Source organism: Oncorhynchus tshawytscha, linkage group LG25, assembly GCF_018296145.1.
Source record: "Oncorhynchus tshawytscha isolate Ot180627B linkage group LG25, Otsh_v2.0, whole genome shotgun sequence".
Taxonomy (NCBI): domain Eukaryota; kingdom Metazoa; phylum Chordata; class Actinopteri; order Salmoniformes; family Salmonidae; genus Oncorhynchus; species Oncorhynchus tshawytscha.
In genome coordinates, this window is record NC_056453.1 from 40,180,330 (window position 1) to 40,207,205 (window position 26,876).

Consider the following 26,876-nt stretch of genomic DNA (forward strand, 5'->3'; position numbering starts at 1 on the left):
TGAGGTCTCACTACCTGGCAGTCAGACTACACAGAATAACTGATGTAAATCACCTTGCATCCCACATAACTATGCTACTCGTAATGTAATCAAGCTTAGTGATTTTATTCTGCGCCTTATCTTACTCAAACTGATTTCCTCCAACAAACTGGCCATATCTTAATCAGTCTGTGTACTAATAGTACTACACACTATTTATAATTTACTATTTAGTTCAAATGTAACTAAATCAACACAACATCGCCGAGCTTATTTAATCTTTTTTAACCTGTGTTTCCTCTGGAGAAGTTCCCGATGCTTGGAAGGCAGCCACGGTGCGTCCTTTATTTGAAGGCCGTGATTGGGAGTCCCGTGGCCCAGCGTCGTCCGGGTTTGGCCGGTGTAGGCTGTCATTGTAAATCAGAATTTGTTCTTAACTGACTTGCCTAGTTAAATAAATAAAATAGGATCAGCTTGATCTCCCCCTAACTGTTATAGGCCAATTTCTATCTTACCCTGTTTATCAAAACTTGTCAATAATCAACTGACTGGTTTTTTTGATGTCTATAGTATTCTTTCTGGTATGCAATCTGGATTCTGCTCAGGTTAATGTCACTGCAACCTTAAAGGTCCTAAATTATGTCATTTCCCTTGATTCTAAGCAGTGTATTTTTATTGACTTGGCCAAAGCTTTTGATATGGTAGACCATTCCATTCTTGTGGGTCAGCTAAGGAGTATTGCTGAGGGGTCATTGGCCTGGTTTACTAACTACCGCTCTCAAGAGTGCAGTGTATAAAGTCAGAACATCTGCTGTCTTAGCCACTGCTGTCACCAAGGGTGTACCCCAAGGCTCCATCCTAGGCCCCATGTTCTTCTCAACATAGCTCAGGCAGTAGGAAGCTCTCTCATCCATTTATGTGCAGATGATAGTCTTATACTCAGCTGGCCCCTCCCTGTATTTTGTGTCAAACGCTCTACAACAAAGCTTTCTTAGTGTCCAACAAGCTTTCTCTGCCCTTAACCTTGTTCTGAATACCTCCAAAACAAAGGTCATGTGGTTTGGTAAGAAGAATGCCCCTCCCCCCACAGGTGCAATTACTACCTCTGAGGGTTTCATACAAGTACTTGGGAGTATGGCTAGACGGGTACACTGTCCTTCTCTCAGCACATATCCAAGCTGTAGCCTAAGGTTAAATCTAGACTTGGTTTCCTCTATCGTAATCGCTCCTCTCACCCCAGCTGCCAAACAAACCATGATTCAGATGACCATCCTACCCATGCTAGATTTATAGATCGGCAGGCAAGGGTGCTCTCGAGCGACGAGATGTTCTTTACCTTTCGGCCATCAGATTTGGCAACAATGCTACTTATAGGACACATCACTGCACTCTATACTTCTCTGTAAACTGGCCATCTCTGTATACCTGATGCAAGACCCACTTGTTGATGCTTATTTATAAAACCTTCTTTGGCCTCACTCCCCCCTATCTGAGATATCTACTGCAGCCCTCATCCTCCACATACAACACCCGTTCTGCCAGTCACATTCTGTTAAAGGTCCCCAAAGCGCGCACATCCCTGGGGCGCTCCTCTTTTCAGTTCGCTGTAGCTAGCGACTGGAACGAGCTGCAACAAACACTCAAACTGGACAGTTTTATCTCAATCTCTTTATTCAAAGACTCAATCATGGACACTCTAACTGACAGTTGTGGCTGCTCTGTGTGATGTATTGTTGTCTCTACTTTTTTGCCCTTTGTGCTGTTGTCTGTGCCTGACAATGTTTGTGCCATGTTTGTGTTGCTGCCATGTTGTTGTCATGTGCTGCTGCCATGTTGTTGTCATGTGCTGCTGCCATGTTGTTGTCATGTGCTGCTGCCATGTTGTTGTCATGTGCTGCTGCCATGTTTGTGGTGCTGCCATATATATATATATATATATATATATATATATATATATATATATACACACACATATACATACACACACCTTTTTTTCTCACATACTATAAAGCCTATTTGGGCATACCCAGTCAGCCTATTACTTAGAACGCAAGTACTGCAAACCTGGACTCAGTCACTGTCTGAATCCCAAACTGCACCCTGTGTCCAATGGGTCCTGGTCAAAAGTAGTGCACTATATAGGGTGCATAGGGTGCCTCATTTGGGATGAAGCCACAGAATGACAGGAGGAATCCCTCTGGAGGTCCAAACCTCCACAAAACAACATAGCTGAGCCAGGTTGTATGTAGCTAGCAGAGGTGGTTTCAAGGTCAATCTGCAATTTGTGAGTCTGTGGTTTAAACAGTGAGAGGGGGGTGGTATACCCTGAGATGGTAGCAACTCTAGTGTTGTTGGGACCGATGCCATATTCCACCTGTAGCATGATGTTCTCCTGCTTTAGGCTTAAACCCTTCTTCTTTAAGAACGTATTAGAGGAACGTTGTTAAAATTGGATAGTTGAGGGATCAAAATCACTACCAACCCATGATGGACTGAGGAAGGCAGATTCTGCTTAAGTGCCATTTTAAATTATTATATATATATTTTTTTAAATCACTCAAGTCGTTGCGTGAATGGAGCTCGTAGAATCAGAATCGGAATGCACCAGCACTCTGAGAACACACCAGGCAGCGATGAGAGCGGGCAAGGGGATCAAAGGTCATCCATTTTCTACAGCTGTAGATTAGTGGCATTTTCATTTACTGTTATTTTAGTTCCAGACAGAATTTGCTGCAGCAGCTAGCCCTACATAAAATGCAGTCTGCTAAGGAGTGGATTGTTTAAGGAACTGTTCTCCCAGTGACGTTTTTATAGCGCTCAAATTTGACTAAGTAACGCTGAGGTGGTTTTCATTTAACCGCTCTGTAGTGTACACACATTGTGTTCTGGGTGTAAAACAGCTGTTTTACAGCCATGAGAGGGAGACAGGTGAGAGAGAGGAGTCACGCTTTTTAAATGACTTTCATGGATGGGCCCCCATTAGACTGAGTGCTGCTACTGTTTCTGCCTCATTAAGATCAAATTATCTTTAATTAACTGCTCAGATGTTTGATTATACTGTCTTTTTTTATTTTTTAATACGCCGCTTGTGGGAGAAAAAAAGAGGTCTATGGACCCACACACCCAAGTACAAACGCTGCTCAACATTGTTGACGATGCAAAATGTTAATATTTAAAGTGGAATTGACAGTGTTTTAGCAACATGATATCTTATTAAAATCAGATTCATTTACACCCTCGGGAAGAATGATGCCTTTTTTTTCACATTTTCTGACAGGCGAGAAAACACAGACCGATGCGCCATAGCCAATCAGAGCTACACCAATCAGAGCTACACCTTTATGCAAATAAGACATTTGCCATACGGGCATTCCATCATTTAACTTTGAACTGGACTGTGTATTTACAGGCAGTAGCAACAGTGCTACGTTAGATCAGATTCTCCATAAGCCACAAAATACACCTGAATGGATTTCTGGTGTAACCGATGTGAAATGGCTAGCTAGTTAGCAGGGTGCGCGCTAATAGCGTTTCAATCGGTGACGTCACTCGCTCTGAGACCTTGACGTAGTTGTTCCCCTTGCTCTGCAAGGGCCGCGGCTTTTGTGGAGCGATGGGTAACGATGCTTCGAGGGTGGCTGTTGTCAATGTGTGCAGAGGGTCCCTGGTTCGAGCCCAGGTAGGTGCGAGGAGAGGGACGGAAGCTATACTGTTACATAAGTATTACAGAAGTCCTTGTACATTTGGGAACTTTACAGTCCTATTTATCGAACAACTGTGAACAGGTAGGCTACCGCTTTCTCAGTTGCCTATAAGATCAACAACCAAATGTACAATGTCAAAATTGCACTGATAAACAATGGAATAATAGCCCACGTTTTGACAACTGAATGGGAACTTGTCAGCTTGCCTGCCTATTCGATCGATGACAAATACATTTTTATTGAAAACTAAAGAGCTATGCAAACTGTTGGTGAGTTATTCAAGTTCAGTATAGCTAGCTATCAAAGTGACTCACATTTCTTTCTAGCTAACCAAATGACATTTGCATCACTAGCTATAGCCAAAGTGTAAATATATGGGGGGGAGGGTTGTCCACTCACCCATCCTTCCAGCAGCTAGTTAGCTAGGCTCCGGGCTTTGTTTGCTAAGTAAATAGTTACATGAATAGATAAATGAGCCTATTTGCCACGTTATGACTGACTTGTGATTAGGGATGCACAATATCGGTGAACATATCGGAATCGGACGATATTGGCAACAAATGTCAACATCGGTATCGGCCCGATGTTTAATGCCGAATTGTGAAAAACCGATGTCAAAGCTGACGTGCATACCTATGTAACGTAGGTACAGGACGTAATGATGAAGTCAGCTTGTCTGTCAAAGCTTTGGTTATTAAATTATTGCATCTGAACTCCTAGAGTGTGTGGCTCTGCTTTTAATTTTACAGGACATAATGACGCCACGTAAAATTTTGCACTACACATGCAACACAGCATTCCTAACCTAGCCCACAATGTCTGCTGTGTGGATCGAGCAGTCAACAAGTCAAACAGTCATTTGAAAGGGTAAGAAACATTTCAGCAAAACAACTCAAAGGTGAAATCCATTCTGGAATTCATTGCCCTTGACAATCAACCGTTCTGTCGTGGGTGATGTTGACTTTCGCCGACTGGTCAAGCACCGGAACACACTACCAAGTGCACAATTTTTCAGATGTTGCCCTATCTGACACAGTAATAACGTCACTGCTATTACCTTCACAACATCAATACTATGAAACTCCGTTTGGGTCTTTGTGTGTCAAAAAGGATACAGTAGCACTGTCAAAGCAGTACAAAAAAGTCTGCAAACACTGGCCACGGACAATGTTTACAGTACCGCGTTGGTAATAAAGCATAATTTGTTCGACCGCAACTTCTGGGGTAGCTAGCTTTAGCTTGGTACCTAGCTAGCATCAGTACAACCAGCCTGACAACAATGACAAGTAGAAACTGCAGTCATTTTCATTATTCTTAGCAATGATTTAGGAATCCTTGTGAGTAAGTATTAGCTAGGTTGCCACTTGTTGTTCGCCTATTGAAATTGAACTTCAGTTTATTAAAATAAATAGCTAGCCAGCTACTTAGCTTTGGGCAACAGGGTTAACGTTATAAGTAGCCAGCTAGCTTCATCTGGCTAGTGAGGCTCAACCAGACCGGGTTATGTGTTGTGAAGCTAGGCACAATAATAATTAGGCACAATATTGGAATTTGCGGTTTGCCTTCAAAATAAAAGGGTCATTGACAGTGATGCAAATGAATACATAGTATAATTATGCCATACTTTTATTTTGAAGGCTAACCGGAAGGTCCTCTTGTGGCTAATCCTTATTGTGGCTAGCTTCATATAGATGGGTCCAATCACCATTAATCAAATAAGAACCATCTTATAAATTAGGGTTATTTTAGATGATGACACGTAGCTATATAGTTAGCTAGCTATCTATAGCTACTGAAACAGATTATTTCATTTTGCTATGTTTTTGGGGAATAACTGCATTGTTTGCATCACCTAGCTAACTTTTTTTTTATGACCAGCACTGTAGGTGCGCGAGACAACTTTACCAGCATCATAGAATATGTATCGATGAATCTTTGACATATGAAATACGAGTGATTAATATTTACGTAGTTATTACACTAATGAACGTGTTAAATAATTATTTGACGTGCAGTCATATTCAGCTCCTGATTGGTCAACAAGCTTATTTGACACGTCAAATAGTGTTATTTGACTTGAATCCTTTTTGACACTCAACGACCCAAATGGTGTTCCATAGAAATCCTGGTTGAGAATGAAACAAATGAACCACGAAACAGCACAGCAAGTAAGTGAAAGGAATAGGTTTTGATGATGTTTTACTGGTAATGGGGACATATGTAAATGCCAACAAAATAACTTTGTGTGTGTGTGAACTGTATTTAACTAGGCAAGTTAGTTAAGAACAAATTCTTATTTGCAATGTCGGCCCGGACGAAGCTGGGCCAATTGTGCGCCGCCCTATGGGACTCCCAATCACGGCCGTATGTGTTACAGCCTGGATTCGAACCAGGGACTGTATTGATGCCTCTTGCACTGAGATGCAGTGCCATAGAACGCTGTGTGTGTGTGTGTAACTATTTAACTACTAGAATGCTTAAAAAGCCGCTAAAATTTGAAATATCGTTAGCGTTTTTTTGGGGGGGCAAGGAAAATATCGGATATCGGTATTAGCCACAAGTGTCATATCGGTGCATCACTACTTGTGATCAATGTTCTCTCTAAAAGAAATATCAGCCTGTGCAGAGAAGCACGAGATTGAACTTGAGTCAACTTTCTGGAGTTTTTCTGCTCCCAAACATTATAAACCTGCATCAGGACATCAATAAGCTGCTCCCAAACATGATGAACCTGCATCAGGACATCAATAAGCTCCTCCCAGACATTATAAACCTGCATCAGGACATCAATAAGCTCCTCCCAGACGTTATAAACCTGCATCAGGACATCAATAAGCTGTTCCCAAACATTATAAACCTGCATCAGGACATCAATAAGCTCCTCCCAGACATTATAAACCTGCATCAGGACATCAATAAGCTCCTCCCAGACGTTATAAACCTGCATCAGGACATCAATAAGCTGTTCCCAGACATTATAAACCTGCATCAGGACATCAATAAGCTCCTCCCAGACATTATAAACCTGCATCAGGACATCCAATAAGCTGCTAGGAAATGTAGTCTATCTTCGTTCATGTGGGATTCAATGAAGGGCAGCACAGAACAGCTGAAGAATGGTTTTAAAGAACTGTTTGGTTCTCTGCCTGACACCAACAAACACCCCATAATATCTGGCCCTCTGCCCTCCCTAAATCGTGGCATTGAGAAGTTCAGCAGACTTTTATCCCTCCATAACTGGCTAAGTGACTACTGCAGCTCCATGGGTGTAACATTTTATTGACAATTTTTAAGCCTTATGGAAACAAAGCTGGTTTTATAAGGGGATGGGATCCACCCAAATCCTTTGGGTTCCTGGATCCTTTCACAGCATTATAAGGCTGCGTTGAGACAATGACTTATCAATGACCCAAGCCCAGCTCAGTTACTCCCTACCGTTGTGTCGCTGAGTCATCATAATGCTTCAGCAAATGTACATTATCCCAGGGGCGTTGGAAGACACAATGTAAGTAACCTAATGTATGTCCCTCTAACTGCCCTGTATGCTTCTGCTGATCCTACAGCTGTTGTATGCAGTAATCATGTGCCTATGAACCAGAGTTATACTGTTAGCACTGAGGCAGTGTGCCCTAGTCGGAAGTCCACTGTGTGCAGCTCGCCCTGCACTAACTTAAAAAACATGAGCATGTCTAAAATATATATGTATGTGTAATTTAAGGTTTAAAAAAAATATATATATATATATATATTTACTTCTAAGCTTACCGGCAATGAAAACAAGTGCTAAAAATAGCCCGTGATAACATGTTATCTTAAGGAACAAGGTTCATGGAATCAATAATTTGCTAATAACAGATGACATTCTTATTCTTAGGTATATCTGAATCTCACGTAGATAATAGCTTTGATACAGTGATAGACATACATAGATAATAGCTTTGATACAGTGATAGACATACATAGTTATAACCTGTACAGAAAAGACAGAAATGCCAATGGTGGTGGTGTTGCTGTTTATATTCAGAACCACATTCCTGTAAAACTTAGAGAGGATCTCATGTTAAATACTGTTGAAGTAATATGGCTACAGGTTCATCTGCCTCACCTAAAGCTCATTCTGGTGGGAAGCTGCTATAGACCACCAAGTGCTAACAGTCAGTATCTGGATAATATGTGTGTGATATCAACAGAGGTTTATTTTCTGGGTGATTTAAAAAAATAAAAAATAATATTGACTGGCTTTCATCAAGCTGCCATCTCAAGAAAAAGGTTAAAGCTGTAGCCAGTGGCTGCAACCTGGTTCAGGTTATCAGTCAACCTGCCAGAGTAGTTACAAACAGCACAGGAATGATTTTTTTATTTAACTAAGCAAGTCAGTTAAGAACAAATTCTTATTTACAATGATGTCCTATCCCAGCCCAGCCAAACCCTAACCCGGACGACGCTGGGCCAGTTGTGTGCCGCCCTTTGGGACTCCTAATCACGGCCGGTTGTGATACAGCCTGAAATCGAACCAGGGTCTGTAGTGACGCCTATAGCACTGATGTATTGATCCACATGTATTGATCACGTCTTTACTAATGCTGCAGAAATTTGCTTTAAAACCTTATCTCAATATAGTAGCCATATCTAGGAAAACCAAAGTTCCAAAGGCTGGGCCTAATCAAATCGAATTGTATTTGTCACATGGGCCGAATACAAGTGTAGACGTTACCTTGAAATGCTTAGTTACAATCCCTTAACTCTATTTCTTGAACTGCATTGTTAGTTAAGAAAATATTTACTAAATCAAATGTATTTATAAAGCCCTTCTTACATCAGCTGATATCTCAAATCTGATATCTACTAAATAAACTAAAGTAAAAAAATATAACAAAATTAAAATAAGTAACAATAATGAGGCTATATACTGGTCCTGAGTCAATAATAGATAAACAGCAAGTAGCAGCAGTGGTGGGGTCAATGTAAATAGTCTGGGTGGCCATTTGATTAATTGTTCAGCAGGTGGCTTGGGGGTCGAAGCTGTTAAGGAGCCTTTTGGTCCTAGACTTGGCACTCTGGTACCGCTTTCCGTGCGGTAGCAGAGAGAACAGTCTATGACTAGGGTGGATGGAGTCTTTGACAATTTAGGGTCTTCCTCTGACACCGCCTGGTATCCTGGATGACAGGAAACTTGGCCCCAGTGATGTACTAAGCCATACGCACTACCATCTGTAGCGCCTCATATGCCGTATATAATGTATAAGATGTCTTACAATATGTTTTGTAGTGATTGATATGTTGACGTAAAGAATATGTGTTGGCCTGTGGTGTGTAATGAGGAGCAACCAGACGCTGCTGGTCTGTGGTGTGTAATGAGGAGCAACCAGACGCTGCTGGTGTGTAATGAGGAGCAACCAGACGCTGCTGGTCTGTGGTGTGTAATGAGGAGCAACCAGACGCTGCTGGTGTGTAATGAGAGCAACCAGACGCTGCTGGTGTGTAATGAGGAGCAACCAGACGCTGCTGGTCTGTGGTGTGTAATGAGGAGCAACCAGACGCTGCTGGTCTGTGGTGTGTAATGAGGAGCAACCAGACGCTGCTGGTCTGTGGTGTGTAATGAGGAGCAACCAGACGCTGCTGGTCTGTGGTGTGTAATGAGGAGCAACCAGACGCTGCACTTGACACATTTATGAAATTGCTTATTCCATTTACTAATAAGCATGAACCCATTAAGAAAATGTCTGTTAAATCCCCATGGATTGATGAGAATTTGAAAAATGTTATGGTTGAGAGGGAGGAAACAAAAGGAATGGCAAATAAGTCTGGCTGCACAACCGATTGGCTAACCTGCAAATTAAGAAATGACTAAACTGATTAAAAAGAAGAAACTATACCATGAAACAAAAATAAATGTTGTAAAGAATGATAGTAAAAAGCTTTGGAGCACCTTAAATGAAATTTTGGGCAAAAAGGCAAACTCGGCTCCATCATTCATTTATCACAAAACTCACTGATATTGCCAATTACTTTAATCATTTTTTCATTTTCAAGATTAGCAAATTTAGAGTTTGTTGCTGGCATGTCATGCCTGACTCTACACATCCAAGTATAACTGATCAAATTAGCGTTGTAATTTTGAACTCTGTAAAGTGAGTGTGGAAGAGGTGAAAAGAATTGTCAATCAACAATGATAAGCCACCGGAGTCTGACAACTTTGATGGAAAATTGCTGAGGTTAATAGCGGGCAATATTGACACTCTTATTTGCTAATTTAAGCCTACTGGAAAGTGTGTGCCCTCAGGCCTGGAGAGAAGCAAAAATTATTCCCCTACCTAAGGATAGTAAAGCCCCCTTTACTGGCTTAAATAGCCGACCAATCAGCATGTTACCAACCCTTAGTAATATTTTTGACCAGTGTGTGTTTGACCAGATACAATGCTATTTTACTGTAAACAAATTGACAACAGACTTTCAGCATGCTTATAGGGATGGACGCTCAACAGGCACTTACAAAAATGATTGATTGGCTAAGTGAAATTGATCATTAAAAAGTTTGAGAGCTGTTTTGTTAGATTTTTTGACATTATCAATCATTAGTCTGCTGATGAGAAAAACTTGTGTTATGGCTTTAGACTCCCTGCTATATTGTGGATAAAGAGTTACCTGTCTAACAGAACACAGAGGGTGTTCTTTAATGGAAGCCTCCAACATAATCCAGGTAGAATCAGGAATTCCCCATGGCAGCTGTCTAGGCCTGTTACTTTTTTCAGTCTTTACTAATGCCATGCCACTGGCTTTGAGTCAAACCAGTGTTTCTATGTATGCGGATGACTCATCACTAGACACATTGTCTACTACAGTGACTGAAATCACTGCAACACTTAACAAAGAGCTGCAGTTAGTTTTAGAATGGGTGGCAAGGAATAAGTTAGTCCGAAATATTTCAAATCATTCACTAAACCGTGTAATAAATAATGTGGAAATTGAGCAAGTTGAGATGACTAAACTGCTTGGAGTAACCCTGGATTGTAAACTGTCATGGTCAAAACATATTGATACAACAGTGGCTAAGATAGGGAGAAGTCTGTCTGTAATAAAGCACTGCTCTGCCTTCTAAACAACACTATCAACAAGGCAGGTCCTACAGGACCTAGTTTTGTCACACGTGGACTACTGTTCAGTCGTGGGGTCAAGTGCCACGAAGAGGGACCTCGGAAAATTACAATTGGATCAGAACAGGGCAGCACGCCTTGGATGTACACAGAGAGCTAACATTAATCTCTCATGTCTCAAAGTGGAGGAGAGATTGACTTCATCACTACTTGTTTTTGTAAGAAGTGTTGACATGGTGAATGCACCAAGCTGTCTGTTTAAACTACTAGCACACAGCTTGGACACCCATCCATACCCCACAAGACATGCCACCAAAGGTCTCTTCACAATCTCCAAGAACAGACTATGAAAGGAACACAGTACTACATGGAGCCATAACTACATGACTGCGAAGACACACACACACACACACACACACACACACACACACATATATATATACATGAGTCAGACTGCAGAGTGTAAAAGCAGCCAACAAGTGCTCAGCATATGTGGGAACTCATTCAAGAATGTTGGAAAAGCATCCCAGGTGAAGCTGGTTGAGAGAATGCCAAGAGTGTGCAAAGTTGTCATCAAGGCAAAGGGTGGCGACTTTGAAGAATCTCAAATAGAAAATATATTTTGATTTAACACTTTTTTGGTTACTACATAATTCCATATGTGTTATTTCATAGTTTTGATGTCTTCACTATTATTCTACAATGTAGAAAATAGTAAAAAATAAATAAATAAACGCTTGAATGAGTAGGTGGTGTTAAACTTTGGACTGGTAGTGTATGTGAAAGTAGAGTTGTGGCCTGAGGGAACACACTTAATGTGTTATGAAAAGTGTTATGAAATAATATAAAAAAATCTGTATATAACTGCAATAATGTTGCTTCCTCAGGAAGAGTAGCAGCTGGGATCCTTAATAAATACATGTTTGAAAAGCGAGTAGGATTAAAGATTTATTTTTTCGTCTCAGTGTTGTATATTGAGACAGGCTTGAATAAGCTGAGTAGCCAATAGGCAGATGGTAATTTATCTGATTCTCTGTAATAGTGGTATGGGAATAATAATGATTTTTAGTTTTGTAAAGTGGTTTCTTTCATCAAACACATTTTCAGTCACTTCCTGGTCTGAAGAATAAACAGGTTAATGTTAAGCCCTACATGTTTTATTGTAGAGTGTCATGGAATGTAGACCTACATTGAACACCACACATTGGCTGTTACTGTAGACTGGATGATAGAACAGCTATTTCCATACTAAAAATGTTATGGGGTGTATTTTCTCCATTGTTTTTGATGGTAGGCCTAAATGATGATCAAATAGCCACAGTAGCCAACTTGATCACTGTCTAAAACTGTGACTTAAAAAGGGTACAGCCTCAGTGTTCACAGTAGACGCCCGCTGGAAGTTGCACAGAAATTTTCACTGTGTTCAAGTTTGCATTCAGCAGACCTAAAATGGCTTTTCTTCTGATGCCCTCGCTAGTTTGATTTGGCTTTCACATTCCCAGCCTTACTTTCTTCTGCTTTTGTCCACAACATTGAGTCATTGAAACTGAAACAGTGCATCCTGAAGGACTGGAGCCAGAAAACAATGTACCGGCTGTGATTTACAACTTGATGGCAATATTTGTTGGACTACCAAGCAATATATTGGTGAATTATATTAATCATGCATAGATGAATGCATCCATCTATTCTCCAACAAATCAAATCAAATTTTATTTGTCACATACACATGGTTAGCAGATGTTAATGCGAGCGTAGCGAAATGCTTGTGCTTCTAGTTCCGCTCATGCAAGTAATATCTAACAAGTAATCTAACAATTTCACCAACACTACCTTACTCCATGTAATGTTATTTTTTTTGTCAGATAGAACCTATTTTTTTTTAACTATATTAAGTTGGTTTTGTAGCATTAAACTGTGAATTTGATATTTTCGACTGATATTATGATTGTCTGTTTTTCATATCTTGCGAAGTAGTTAAAACACTTGTCAGTTTCACTTTGAACCTTCTTGTGTGAACATGATGGGAAGGTCGAGTCTACTGCTCTGTGAAACTGATACTAAAGAATATGGTCCCAAGTGGCACCCTCTCCCCCATTCAGGCTTCAGAATGCATTCACAGCCCTTTACTTTTTCCACATTTTGTTACAGCCTGAATATTTTTACAAAATTAATAAGAAATGAAAAGCTGAAATCTCATGAGTCGATAAGTACGGCAAGCCTAAATACACTGTGTAAAAATGTGCTTAAGTTGGATAATAAGTTGCGTGGACTAGCTCTTTGTAGAAGGGTGTTTAACATGATTTGTTTAATGACTACCCTACTTCTGTACCCCACTCGTACAATTATCTGTAAGGTTTAAGAGCAGTTCATTTCAAACACAGATTCAACCACAAAGACCAGGGAGGTTTTCCAATACCTCGCAAAGAAGGGCACCTATTTGTAGATTGGTATAAAAAAAGCAGACATTGAATATCCCTTTGAGCATTGTGAAGTCATTAATTACACTTTGGATGGTATATCAATACACCCAGTCACTACAAAGATACAGGCATCCTTTCCAACTCAGTCCTGAGTGGCCTAGTAACAGTTTTGACTTAAATTTTGCTTGAAAATCTGTGGCAAGACTTGAAAATGTCTGTCTAGCAATGATCAACAACCAACTTGACAGAACTTGAAGAATTTAAAAAAAATAATGGGCAAAAATTGTACTTTCAAGGTTTGCAAAGCGCTTAGAGACTTACCCCAAAAGACCCTCGGCTGTAAATGCTGCCCAAGGTGATTCCAACACAGGAGGATGAATACGTATCTAATTAAAATATATTGGTGTTTTTATTTTTATTGATAAAAAATATATATATTTCAGTTTGACATTACAGAATATTTTGTGTAGATGGTTGAAAAAAATGACAATTAAATCCATTTGAATCCCATTTTAACACAACAAAATGTGGGGGGGGGGGAAATCCAGGGGTGTGAATGCAGTGTAGGTCTCTGCTCTGGTCAAAAGCATTACATGGGGAATATGGTGCTGTTTTGGATGTGAACCAAAATATGGTTGAAATGTACAGGAACACTAATATGCTCCTCTTTTAATTACCTCTTACAGGGCACCCGTCTTGTTTGAAGTTTTCCCCAGAGCTGACCACTAACGTCAAGAGATTGCGATGGCAATGTATAGAATGTAAAACATGTAGCTCCTGTCAAATACAAGGCAGAAACGCTGTGAGTATTATAATGCTGTAATATTCTACTTTATATTATATTTATATATTATATCTATTTGCTGTTTACAAACCATTTTAATCCATGACATAGATTGACAATACCTTCATAGAGACATAGCGAGTCTAACGTCTCCAAGGCATTATGGGTAGTACATGTCCTCTTAAATGATATTGTCTGATCCCAAATAGCGCCCTAGTCACTATATAATGTACTACGAAGGTCAACGGTCGTGCACTATATTGGTAATAGTGTGCTGTTTGGGACACACACTGTATCATTACAGATGTTTTTAGATCAGCCTTTTCCCGGGCAACATGTTGTACATTGAAGATGCACCGTCTTTTCTTCATTCAAAACATAAATCACCTTCTCATCCATGTTAAACTAAACGGACGTGTAGAGTGAAATGACAGAAGGTGTAACATCTATGCGACTACAGGGAAGCCACCACACAGCCCCACACATGCCTCCTGTCTCCTTGCAGGATGAGATGCTGTTCTGTGACTCCTGTGATCGGGGGTTTCACATGGAGTGCTGCGACCCGCCTCTCTTAAGGATGCCAACAGGTAAAGGCGTTTTATACATGTTTGGCTCCTTAGTTTTGTCTGAGGTTTTGTCTCTCTCTCTCTCTCTCCTTCCGTCTTTCTCAATCTCTTATCTCTCTTTCTCTCGCTTTCTCTCTCTCTCTCCCCCTCGCTTTTCCTTTCTCTCTCTCAATTCAATTCAAATGACTTTATTGGCATGGGAAGCACGTGTTAACATTGCCAAAGCAAGTGAAGTAGATAATATGCAAAAGTGAAATAAACAATAAAAATAAACACTCACAGAAGTTCCAAAAGAATAAAGACATTACAAATGTCCTTATGTCTATGTTCAGTGTTGTAACAATGTACAAGTGGTTAAAGTACACAAGGGAAAATAAATAAGCATAAATATAGGTTGAATTTACAATGGTGTTTGTTCTTCACTGGTTCACAAATCTTGCTGCTGTGACGGCACACTGGTATTTCACCCAGTAGTAATGGGAGTTTATCAAAATCGGGTTCGTTTTCAAATTCTTTGTAATTTGAGGGAAATGTGTTTTTTATTTTTTATTTCAACTTTATTTAACCAGGTAGGCCAGTTGAGAACACCTTTATTTAACCAGGTAGGCCAGTTGAGAACACCTTTATTTAACCAGGTAGGCCAGTTGAGAACACCTTTATTTAACCTGGTAGGCCAGTTGAGAACAAGTTCTCATTTACAACTGCGACCTGGCCAAGATAAAGCAACGCAGTGCGACAAAAACACAGATTTACGCACAACCAAACGTACAGTCAATAACACACTAGAAAAGAATAATAGAAACCTGTACAGTGCAAATGTAGAAGAGTAGGGAGGAAAGGCAATAAATAGGCCCTAGAGGCGAAAAAAAAATACAATTTAGCATTAACACTGGAGTGATAGATGTGCATATTATGATGTGCAAGTAGAGGTACTGGGGTGCAAAAGAGCAAGAGGGTAAGTAATACTATGGGGATGAGGTAGTTGGGTGTGCTATTTACAGATGGGCTGTGTACAGGTACAGTGATCTGTAAGCTGCTCTGACAGCTGATGCTTAAAGTTAGGGAGGGAGATATAAGACTCCATCTTCATAGATTTTGTGCAATTTGTTCCAGTCATTGTCTGCAGAGAACTGGAAGGAAAGGCGGCCAGAAGAGGTATTGGCTTTGGGGTTGACCAATGCAATATACCTGCTGGAGCGAGTGTTATGGGTGGGTGTTGCTATGGTGACAAGTGAGCTGAGATAAGGCGGGGCTTTACCTAGCAAAGCCTTATAGATGACCTGTAGCCAGTGGGTTGGTCGACGGATATGTAGTGAGGGCCAGCCAACGAGAGCATACAGGTTGCCGTGGTGGGCAGTACATGGGGCTTTGGTGATAAAACGGATGGCACTGTGATAGACTACATCCAGTTTTTTGAGTAGAGTATTGGTGGCTATTTTGTAAATGGCATCGCCGAAGTCGAGGATCGGTAGGATAGTCAGTTTTACTAGGGTATGTTTGGCGTCATGAGTGAATTAGGCTTTGATACAAAATAGGAAGCCGATTCTAGATTTCATTTTGGTTTGAAGATGCTTAATGTGAGTCTGGAAGGAGATTTTACAGTCTAACCAGACACCTAGGTATTTGTAGTTGTCCACAAGTCAGAACCATCCAGAGTAGTGATGCTAGTTGGGCGGGAGGGTGTGGGCAGCTATCGGTTGAAGAGCATGCACATAGTTTTACTAGCATTGAAAAGCAGTTGGAGGCCACTAAAGGAGTGTTATATGGCGCTGAAGCTCATTTGGAGGTTTGTTAGCACAGTGTCCAAAGAAGGACCAGATGTATAAAGAATGGTGTCGTCTGCGTAGAGTTGGGTCAGAGAATCACCGGCAGCAAGAGTGACACCATTGATATATACAGAGAAAAGAGTCGGCCCGAGAATTGAACCCTGTGGCACCCCCATAGAGACTGTCAGAGGTCCGGACAACAGGCCCTCCAATTTGACACACTGAACTCTATCTGAGAAGTGGTTGGCGAGGCAGTCATTTGAGAAGCCAAGGCTATTGAGTCTGCTGATAAGAATGCGGTGATTGACAGAGTCAAAAGCCTTGGCCAGGTCGATGAAGACGGCTGCGCAGTACTGTCTTTTATCGATGGAGGTTATGATATCGTTTAGGACCTTGAGTGTGGCTGAGGTACACCCATGACCAGCTCGGAAACCAGATTGCATAGTGGAGAAGTTACGGTGGGATTCGAAATGATCGGTGATCTGTTTATTAACTTGGCTTTTGAAGATTTTAGAAAGGCAGGGCAGGATGGATATAGGTCTCTAACAGTTTGGGTCTAGAGTGTCGGGGATGACCGCGGCAGCTTTCCAATCTTTGGGGATCTCAGACAATACGAAAGAGAGGTTGAATAGGCTAGTAATAGGGGTTGCAACAATTTTGGTGGGTAACTTTGGAAAGAGAGGGTCCAGATTGTCTTGCCCAGCTGATTAGTAGGGATCCAGATTTTGCAGTTATTTCAGAACATCAGCTGTCTGAATTTGGGGGTATCCAGGTGGAAAGCATGGTCAGCCGTGGAAATATGCTTATTGAAATTATCGACTTTTGTAGATTTATCAGTATTGACAGTGTTTCCTAGCCTCAGTGCAGTGGGCAGCTGGGAGGAGGTGCTCTTATTCTCCATGGACTTTACAGTGTCCCAAAACCTTTTGGAATTAATGCTACAGGAAGCAAATTTCTGTTTGAAAAAGCTAGCCTTAGCTTTCCTAACTGGCTGAGAATATTGGTTCCTGACTTCCCTGAAAAGTTGCATATCGCGGGGGCTATTCGATGCTAATGCAAAATGCCACAGGATGTTTTTGTGCTGGTCAAGGGCAGTCAAGTCTGGGGTGAGGCAAGGGCTATATCTGTCCTTAGTTCTACATTTTTTGAATGGGGCATGCTTATTTAAGATGGAGAGGAAAGCACATTTGAAGGGTAACCTGGCATCCTGTACCTGACGGGATGAGGTCAATATTCTTCCAGGAGACCCGGATGATTGGTCCGGATGATATCTAAAGGCGTGCTCATGGTTATGGATTTAGGGTTGTACCTGGTAGGTTCCTTGATAATTAATGTGAGATTGAGGGCATCTAGCTTAAATTGTAGGACTGCCGGGGTATTAAGCATGTCCCAGTTTAGGTCACCTAACAGTACATACTCTGAAGATAGATGGGGGCCGATCAATTCACATATGGTGCCCAGGGCACCGCTGGGGGCTGAGGCGGCAACAGTGAGAGACTTGTTTCTGGAAAGGTGGATTTTTAAATGTAGAAGCTTAAACTGTTTGGACATAGTCCGCAGAGTTCTGTCCTACTGTCCAGGTCTATCTCTGCAGTAGATTGCAACTCCGCCCCCTTTGGCTGTTCTATCTTGTCGGAAAATGTTATATTTAGGGATGGAAATGTCAAGATTTTTGGTGGCCTTCCTAAGCCAGGATTCAGACACGGCTAGGACATATGTGTCTCTAATATGGTCATACATTGGGCAGGAGGTTAGGAAGTGCAGCTCAGTTTCTACAGTTTCTTTTTTGTTAGTTCTTTCCAATGTGTCAAGTAATTATCTTTTTGTTTTCTCATGATTTGGTTGGGTCTAATAGTGTTGCTGTCCAGGTGCTCTGTGGGGTGTGTTTGTGATTACTTGACACATTGGAAAGAATTAACAAAAAAACAGAGCAAACTAGAATGCTATTTGGTCAGGGGCTCTGTGTGGTGTGTTTGTGAACCGAGCCCCTGGACCAGCTTGCTTAGGGGACTCTTCTCCAGGTCCATCTCTCTGTAGGTGATGGCTTTGTTATTGAAGGTTTGGGAATTGCTTCCTTTGAGATGATTGTAGAATTTAACGGCTCTTTTCTGTATTTTGATAATTAGCGGGTATTGGCCTAATTCTGCTCTGCATGCATTATTTGGTGTTCTACGTTGTACACGGGTGGTATTTTTGCAGAATTCTGCATGCAGAGTCTCAATTTGGTATTTGTCCCATTTTGTGAATTCTTGGTTGGTGAGCGGACCCCAGACCTCACAACCATAAAGGGCAATGGGCTCTGACTGATTCAAGTATTCTTTAGCCAGATCCTAATTGGTATATCGAATTTTATGTTCCTTTTGATGGCATAGAATGCCCTTCTTGCCTTGTCCCTCAGATCGTTCACAGCTTTGTGGAAGTTACCTGTGGCGCTGATGTTTAGGCCAAGGTATGTATAGTTTTTTGTGTGCTCTAGGGCAACGGTGTATAGATGGAATTTGTATTTGTCGTCCTGGAGACTGGACCTTTTTTTGAACACTTATTTTGGTCTTACTGAGATTTACTGTCAGGACCCAGGTCTGGCAGAATCTGTGCAGAAGATCTAGGTGCTGCTGTAGGCCATCCTTGGTTGGTGACAGAAGCACCAGATCATCAGCAAATAGTAGACATTTGACTTCAGATTCTAGTAGTGTGAGGCCGGGTGCTGCAGACTTTTCTAGTGCCCTCGCCAATCCGTTGATATTTATGTTGAAGGGGTTAGGCTTAGTCTGCATCCCTGTCTCACTCCACGGCCCTGTGGGAAGAAATGTCTTTTTGGGGGGCAATTTTAGCTGTACACTTGTTGTTTGTGTACATGGATTTTATAATGTTGTATGTTTTTCCCCCAACACCACTTTCCATCAATTTGTATAGTAGACCTTCATGCCAAATTGAGTCAAAGGCTTTTTTAAAAATCAACAAAGCATACATTTGTTTTGTTTTGTTTTGTTTGTTTGTCAATTAGCGTGTGCAAGGTGAATACGTGGTTTGTCGTACAATAATTTGGTAAAAAGTCCATTTGACATTTGCTCAGTACACTGTTTCCACTGGGTAAATGTACGAGTCTGCTGTTAATGATAATGCAGAGGATTTTCCCAAGTTTGCTGTTGACGCATATCCCACAGTAGTTATTGGGGTCAACTTTGTCTCCACATTTGTGGATTGGGGTGATCAGTCCTTGGTTCCAAATATTGGGGAAGATGCCAGAGCTAGGGATGATGTTAAAGAGTTTTAGTATAGCCAATTGGAATTTGTTGTCTGTACATTTGATCATTTCATTGAGGATACCATCAACACCACAGGCCTTTTTGAGTTGGAGGGTTTTTATTTTGTCCTGTAGTTCACTCAAGGTAATTGGAGAATCCAGTGGGTTCTGGTAGTCTTTAATAGTTGATTCTAATATTTGTATTTAATCATGTACACTCAGCAAAAAATAATTGTCCCTTTTTCAAGACCCTGTCTTTCAAAGATAATTTGTAAAAATCCAAATAACTTCACAGATCTTCATTGTAAAAGGTTTAAACACTGTTTCCCATGCTTGTTCAAAGAATCATAAACAATTAATGAACATGCACCTGTGGAACAGTCATTAAGACACTAACAGCTTAGACTGTAGGCAATTAAGGTCACAGTTATGAAAACGTAGGACACTAAAAGAGGCCTTTCTACTGACCCAAAAAAACACCAAAAGAAAGATGCCCAGGGTCCCTGCTCATCTGCGTGAATGTGCCTTAGGCATGCTGCAAGGAGGCATGAGGATTGCAGATGTGGCCAGTGCAAGAAATTGCATAAATGTCCATACTGAGAGACGCCTAGGACAGCACTACAGGGAGACAGGACGGACAGCTGATCATCCTCGCAGTGGCAGACCAGGTGTAACAACACCTGCACAGGATCGGTACATCCGAATATCACACCTGTGGGACAGGTACAGGATGGCAACAACAACTGCCCAAGTTACACCAGGAACGCACAATCCCTCCATCAGTGCTCAGACTGTCCGCAATAGGCTGAGAGAGGCTGGACTGAGGGCTTGTCGGCCTGATGTAAGGCAGGTCATCACCGGCAACAACGTCACCTATGGGCACAAACCCACTGTCGCTGGACCAGACAGGACTGGCAAAAAGTGCTCTTCACTGACGAGTCGCGGTTTTGTCTCACCAAGGGTGATGGTCGGATTCGCGTTTATCGTCGAAGGAATGAGCGTTACACCGAGGCCTGTACTCTGGAGCGTGATCGATTTGGAGGTGGAGGGTCCGTCATGGTCTGGGGCGGTGTGTCACAGCATCATCGGACTGAGCTTGTTGTCATTGCAAGCAATCTCAATGCTGTGCATTACAGGGAAGACATCCTCCTCCCTCATGTGGTACCCTTCCTGCAGGCTCATCCTGACATGACCCTCCAGCATGACAATGCCACCAGCCATACTGCTCGTTCTGTGCGTGATTTCCTGCATGACAGGAATGTCAGTGTTCTGCCATGGCCAGTGAATAGCCCGCATCTCAATCCCATTGAGGACGTCTGGGCCCTGTTGGATCGGCGGGTGAGGGCTAGGGCCAATCCCACCAGAAAAGTCTGGGATCTTGCATGGGCCTTGGTGGAAGAGTGGGGTACCATCTCATGAGGAAGAGATGCACTGCAGTACTTAATACAGCTGGTGCCCACACCAGATACTGACTGTTACTTTTGATTTTGACCCTCCCTTTGTTCAGGGACACATTCCATTTCTGTTAGTCACATGTCTGTGGAACTTGTTCAGTTAAGTTCTCAGTTGTTGAATCTTATGTTCATACAAATATTTACACATGTTAAGTTTGCTGAAAATAAACACAGTTAACAGTGAGATGACGTTTTTATTTGTTGCTGAGTTTATATGATTTTGCTGTTTGTTCTTTGTTAAAGAGCCAAAAAGATTGGAGAAGTGATTTACCCATACATCTCCATCTCTAATTCTTCGTGTTTGTTTAGTGTTTTCCAATTTCCCCAGAAGTGGTTAGATTCTATGGATTCTTCAGTTACATTGAGCTGATTTCTGACCTGCTGTTCCTTCTTCTTCTGTAGTGTATTTCTGTATTGTTTTAGTGATTCACCATAGTGAAGGTGGAGACTCAGGTTTTCTGTAGTGTATTTCTGTATTGTTTTAGTGATTCACCATAGTGAAGGTGGAGACTCAGGTTTTCTGTAGTGTATTTCTGTATTGTTTTAGTGATTCACCATAGTGAAGGCGTAGACTCAGGTTTTCTGTAGTGTATTTCTGTATTGTTTTAGTGATTCACCATAGTGAAGGCGTAGACTCAGGTTTTCTGTACGTCTATGTTTTTGGTTGGACAGGTTTCTCAATTTCTTTTAGATTTTTGCATTTTCATTAAACCATTTTGTCATTGTTGTTAATTTTCTTCTTTTTATAATTTTCGATTTTTAGATTTGATAGGGAAGCTGAGAGGTCAAATATACTGTTAAGATTTTCTACTGCCAAGTTTACACCTTACACTATTACAGTGGTACGTTTTGTCCAGGGAGTTGTCTAAAAGGGATTTAATTTGTTTTTGGCTAATTGTTTTTTGGTAGGTTTCCAAACTACATTCCTTCCCTCTATAGCATTTCTTAATATGATTCAGTTCCTTTGGCTTTGATGCCTCATGATTGGGTATTGCTCTGTTCAAGTAGAGTGTGATTTTGCTGTGATCTGATAGGGGTGTCAGTGGACTGACTGTGAACGCTCTGACAGACTCTAGGTTGAGGTCAGTGATAAAGTAGTCTACAGTACTACTGCCAACAGATGAGTTATAGGTGTACCTACTGCAGGAGTCCCCTCGAAGCCTACCATTGACTATGTACTGTACATACCCAGTGTCCGACAGAGCTGCAGGAGTTGTGACCCGTTTTTGTTGGTTATGATGTCATAGTTATGCCTAGGGGGGCATATGGGGGAGGGAATGCTATCACCTCCAGGCAGTTGTTTGTCCCCCTGTGTGCTGAGGGTGTCAGGTTCTTGTCCGGTTCTGGCATTTAGGTCACCACAGACTAGTACATGTCCCTGGTTCTGGAAATGATTGATTTCCCCCTCCAGGATGGAGAAGCTTTCTTCATTAAAGTATGGGGATTCTAGTGGATGGATATAGGTAGCACACAGGAAGACATTTTTTCTCTGTTAAGATAATTTCCTTTTGAATTTCCAGCCAAATGTAAAATGTTCCTGTTTTGATTAATTTAATGGAGAGAGTTAGGTCTGCTCTATACCAAATTAGCATACCCCCTGAGTCCCTTCCCTGTTTCACACCTGGTAGTTTGGTGGATGGGACTACCAGCTCTCTGTAACCTAGAGGGCAACCAGTGGGTCCGTCTCCTCTATACCAGGTTTCTTGTAGGATGACAATGTCTATATTTCCAATTTCTTTGAAGTCCAGGTTCCTGCTCTTCAGACCAAAGGCTGATGACCTCAGGTCTTGGATATTCTAGATGAGATGGTGAAGGCTTTATATTCTATAAAGTGTCCAATGTTGTTGGTCTTGTGGTTTAGCCTCAGGCCAGTAAGTGTGAGCAGAGCCTGCTGAGCATCTGGTACATTCCATTGACTTGGACTAGTGTAAGAGTGGGGGTTGGGCCTTTTTGGCTGCTCACGGCCTGGGCGTTTGTGTGACTTCCATGTTGAGGCCCTCTTTGCGGGGGTGGGGTGCATGGGGTGGGCAGGAGGAGCATACGTCTGATCTGAGGGGGCCTAAATGGGATGTGGGGATGGTTGACTTGGGTGGGTGTTGATTGGATGTGGTGGTGGTGGTGTGGATGTGGCTGGTGGTGTTGTGGTCTGGATGTAGGTCCTCTATCTGTAGGTCTGGGGGGTGGGGGGGGTCCCGCAGGTCTGGGAGAGTGTCTCGCTGGTCTGGGCGGGGTGTCTATTGATCTGTTGCTCCTATATGAAGTGTTGGGGCTGCGTTTGAGAGCGATGTCCTTTAGAGTCCGGGTGAAGGTCGGCACTGCTGCCTTGTAGAGGCTGTTCAAGTCCTGGGTGGGCCAGGAAAAGTGGTGGGCCAGGAAAAAATTGTTTTTGAGGCAAGTCACATGAAATACTTGCGTTTACCCTCTGTATGGTAGTAGGGTGGAAGTCTTTTTCGTGGTAGCAGGGTGGACATAACCACTTGTGCATTGGGAAAAGTCGAAGAAGCTTTTTTCAATCACTCGCTTCAGTGCTGTGGCCACCCTTTCCTGCTGTATTCTCAGGTCGTTGGTGCCTGTGTGTATTATTATGTGACTGGGTGACCCTAGTTGGTCCTCTGACAGAAGGTCTACGGCACGCTGGATGTTTGGACACCAGAGTTTAGACACACTGTGTTTGGGAAAAAGTTTTTTTTCTTCTATATATTTCCCATTTGAGCTGGCTTCTCTGCGGGGGTGGCCACTTCTCTAGTGGGTTGTTCTCTGTCACGCCATCCCCCTCAACATCTCCTCCAGCAGTCTGATCCTCTCCTCTAGTGCTCTGTTCTTTCCTGCTCTTTCTTTTTATATCACCACAGTCCAGAGTGCAGATATGTCTCTCTCCACCTCCAGCTTGTTGTGCTGGACTGTTGTCTGGGTCTGTGCTGACTGCAGAGTAATCACCTGCTGTTCCAGTTCCACCTGCCTTACCTCCAGCTGGGTAAATGTATCCTTCATTTCAATGAGGGGGTAGTACTCCGTGGTGGGAGGTTGACTTTCCGCTTGGGGTTGCTCATCTGTGGGGTTATATATTGAAGAGATCTGGGGTGGGGGTATCTTTCTCAAGGGAGAGCTTCTCCTGCTGGACTATAATTCTTTGATTAGGTGAAAGTCCAGCTGAAACTGTTTGGGTTTGCCCTGTACTATTACTGTTCCAGACTTATAGAGATTTGTATTAGCGGACTCAGAATCCTCGTTGTCTAGTATCCTGAGTTTCCACCCCTCGTTAACCTCTCTGGTATATGTGGGATGGTAGCGTCCCACTTGGCCAAAAGCCAGAGAAAATGCAGTGCGCCAAATTCAAATCAATTCCTATAAAAATCTAACTTTCATTAAATCACACATGTAAGATACCAAGTTAAAGCTACACATGTTGGGAATCCATCCAACATGTCAGATTTCAAAAAGGCTTTTCGGCAAAAACAAACGATGCTATTATCTGAGGATAGCACCTCCGTAAACAAAAGAGAGAAAACATTTTTCAACCCTGCAGGCGCGACACAAAACGCAGAAATAAAAATATAAATCATGCCTTAACTTTGACGAGCTTCTTCTGTTGGCACTCCAATATGTCCCATAAACATCACAAATGGTCCTTTTGTTCGATTAATTCCGTCCATATATATCCAAAATGTTGATCCATAAAAACATTGGTTCCAACTTGCGCAACGTGACTACAAAATATCTCAAAAGTTACCTGTAAACTTTGCCAAAACATTTCAAACTACTTTTGTAATACAACTTTAGGCATTTTTTAAAGTAAATAATCAATAAAATTGAAGACGGGATGATCTGTGTTCAATACAGGAAGAAAACAAACTCACGCTAGCTTTCTGGTCACGCGCCTCTCTCAAACAGTACACATGAAGTGACCATCGTTTCAAACAGGGCTACTTCTTCATTACACAAAGGTAAAACCTCAACCAATTTCTAAAGACTGGTGACATCCAGTGGAAGCGGTAGGAACTGCAAGCAAGTCCCTTAGAAATCTGGATTCCCAATGAAAACGCATTGAAAAGAGTGACCTCAAAAAAAAACATCAATGGTTTGGCCTCAGGGTTTTGCCTGCTACATAAGTTCTGTTATACTCACAGACATGGTTCAAACAGTTTTAGAAACTTCAGAGTGTTTTCTATCCAAATCTACTAATAATATGCATATCTTATCTTCTGGGGATGAGTTGCAGGGAGTTGAATTTGGGCATGCTTTTCATCCAAAATTCCAAATGCTGCCCCCTATCCTAGAGAAGTTAACACCCCCTCTCTTAACCTCTCTGGGATTTTCAGGAAGATAGCCTCCCACCTCAACAACAGCCAGTGAAAGTGCAGGGCGCCAAATTCAAAACAACAGAAATCCCTTAATTAAGATTCATCAAACATACAAGTATTTCACACCATTTTAAAGATAAACTTGTTGTAATTCCAGCCACAGTGTCCGATTTCAAAAAGGCTTTACAAGTAAAGCACACTAAACGATTGTTAGGTCAGTACCTAGTCACAGAAAAACACAGCCATTTTTACAGCCAAAGAGAGGAGTCACAAAAAGCAGAAATAGAAATAAAATTAATCACTAAACTTTGATGATCTTCATCAGATGACACTCATAGGACTTTGTTACACAATACATGTATGTTTTGTTCGATAAAGTTCATATTTATATCCCAAAATCTCAGTTTACATTGGCGCGTTACGTTCAGTAGTTCCAAAACATCCGGTGATTTTGCAGAGAGCCACATCAATTTACAGAAATAGTCATAATAAACATTGCTAAAAGATACAAGTGTTATGCATGGAATTTTAGATCCACTTCTCCTTAATGCAACCGCTGTGTCAGATTTCAAAAAAGCTTTACATTGTGGATTCAACAAAGTCAGAAAGAGCATTATAAATATTCACTTACCTTTGATGATCTTCATCAGAATGCACTCCCAGGTATCCCAGTTCCACAATAAATGTTTGATTTGTTCGATAAAGTCCATTTATGTTCAAATACCTCCTTTTTTTCGTGCGTTTAGCCCAGTAATCCAAATTCATTAGATGCGAGCAGACGTAAAGTCAAAAAGTTCCGTTACAGTCCGTAGAAACATGTCAAACGATGTATAGAATCAATCTTTAGGATGTTTTTATCATAAATCTTCAATAATGTTTCAACCGGAGAATTCCTTTGTCTGTAGAAATGCAATGGAATGCAAGCTAACTCTCACGTGAACGCGAGTGGTCAGCTCATGGCACACTGGTAGACCTCATTCAGCTCCCATTCCGCCCTCCTTCACAGTAGAAGCATCAATCAAGGTTCTAAAGACTGTTGACATCTAGTGGAAGCCTTAGGAAGTGCAATATGACCCCATTTACACTGTATATTTGATAGGCAATGAGTTGAAAAACTGCAAACCTCAGATTTCCCACTTCCTGGTTGGATTTTTTTCTCAGGTTTTTGCCTGCCATATGACTTCTGTTATACTCACAGACATCATTCAAACAGTTTTAGAATCTTCAGAGTGTTTTCTATACTAATAATATGCATATATTAGCAGCTGGGCCTGAGTAGCAGGCAGTTTACTCTGGGCACCTTATTCATCCAAGCTACTAAATACTGCCCCCCAGTCCCAAAGAAGTTAGAGGGGTAGTGTGCTAATATAGCACTGTGCCATGCCAGGGGATGGTTTGTATGGAAGATGAGGTTGCTGATGTTCCCATTTTTATACTAGTCAGCAAAAAGTGTCTCTTGATTTTCCATAAGGAGCTTCATTTTGTGATATTTTCTTGCCTTATCATTCTTTACATACACAGGGTACTGTATTTCAATTACCTCTGAACAGCGGGAGGCAGC

General features: G+C 41.6%; 1 protein-coding gene across 1 annotated transcript in view; it reads left to right on the plus strand.

Moving 5' to 3' along the window:
- Positions 1–26,876, plus strand: part of LOC112224691 (histone acetyltransferase KAT6B-like) — a 116,399-nt gene that overhangs the window by 16,241 nt on the left and 73,282 nt on the right. The window contains exons 4-5 of the mRNA XM_042305749.1: positions 13,887–14,002; positions 14,490–14,571. Coding sequence (XP_042161683.1) covers positions 13,887–14,002; positions 14,490–14,571 — 198 coding nt within the window. The remainder of the gene's footprint in view (positions 1–13,886; positions 14,003–14,489; positions 14,572–26,876) is intronic.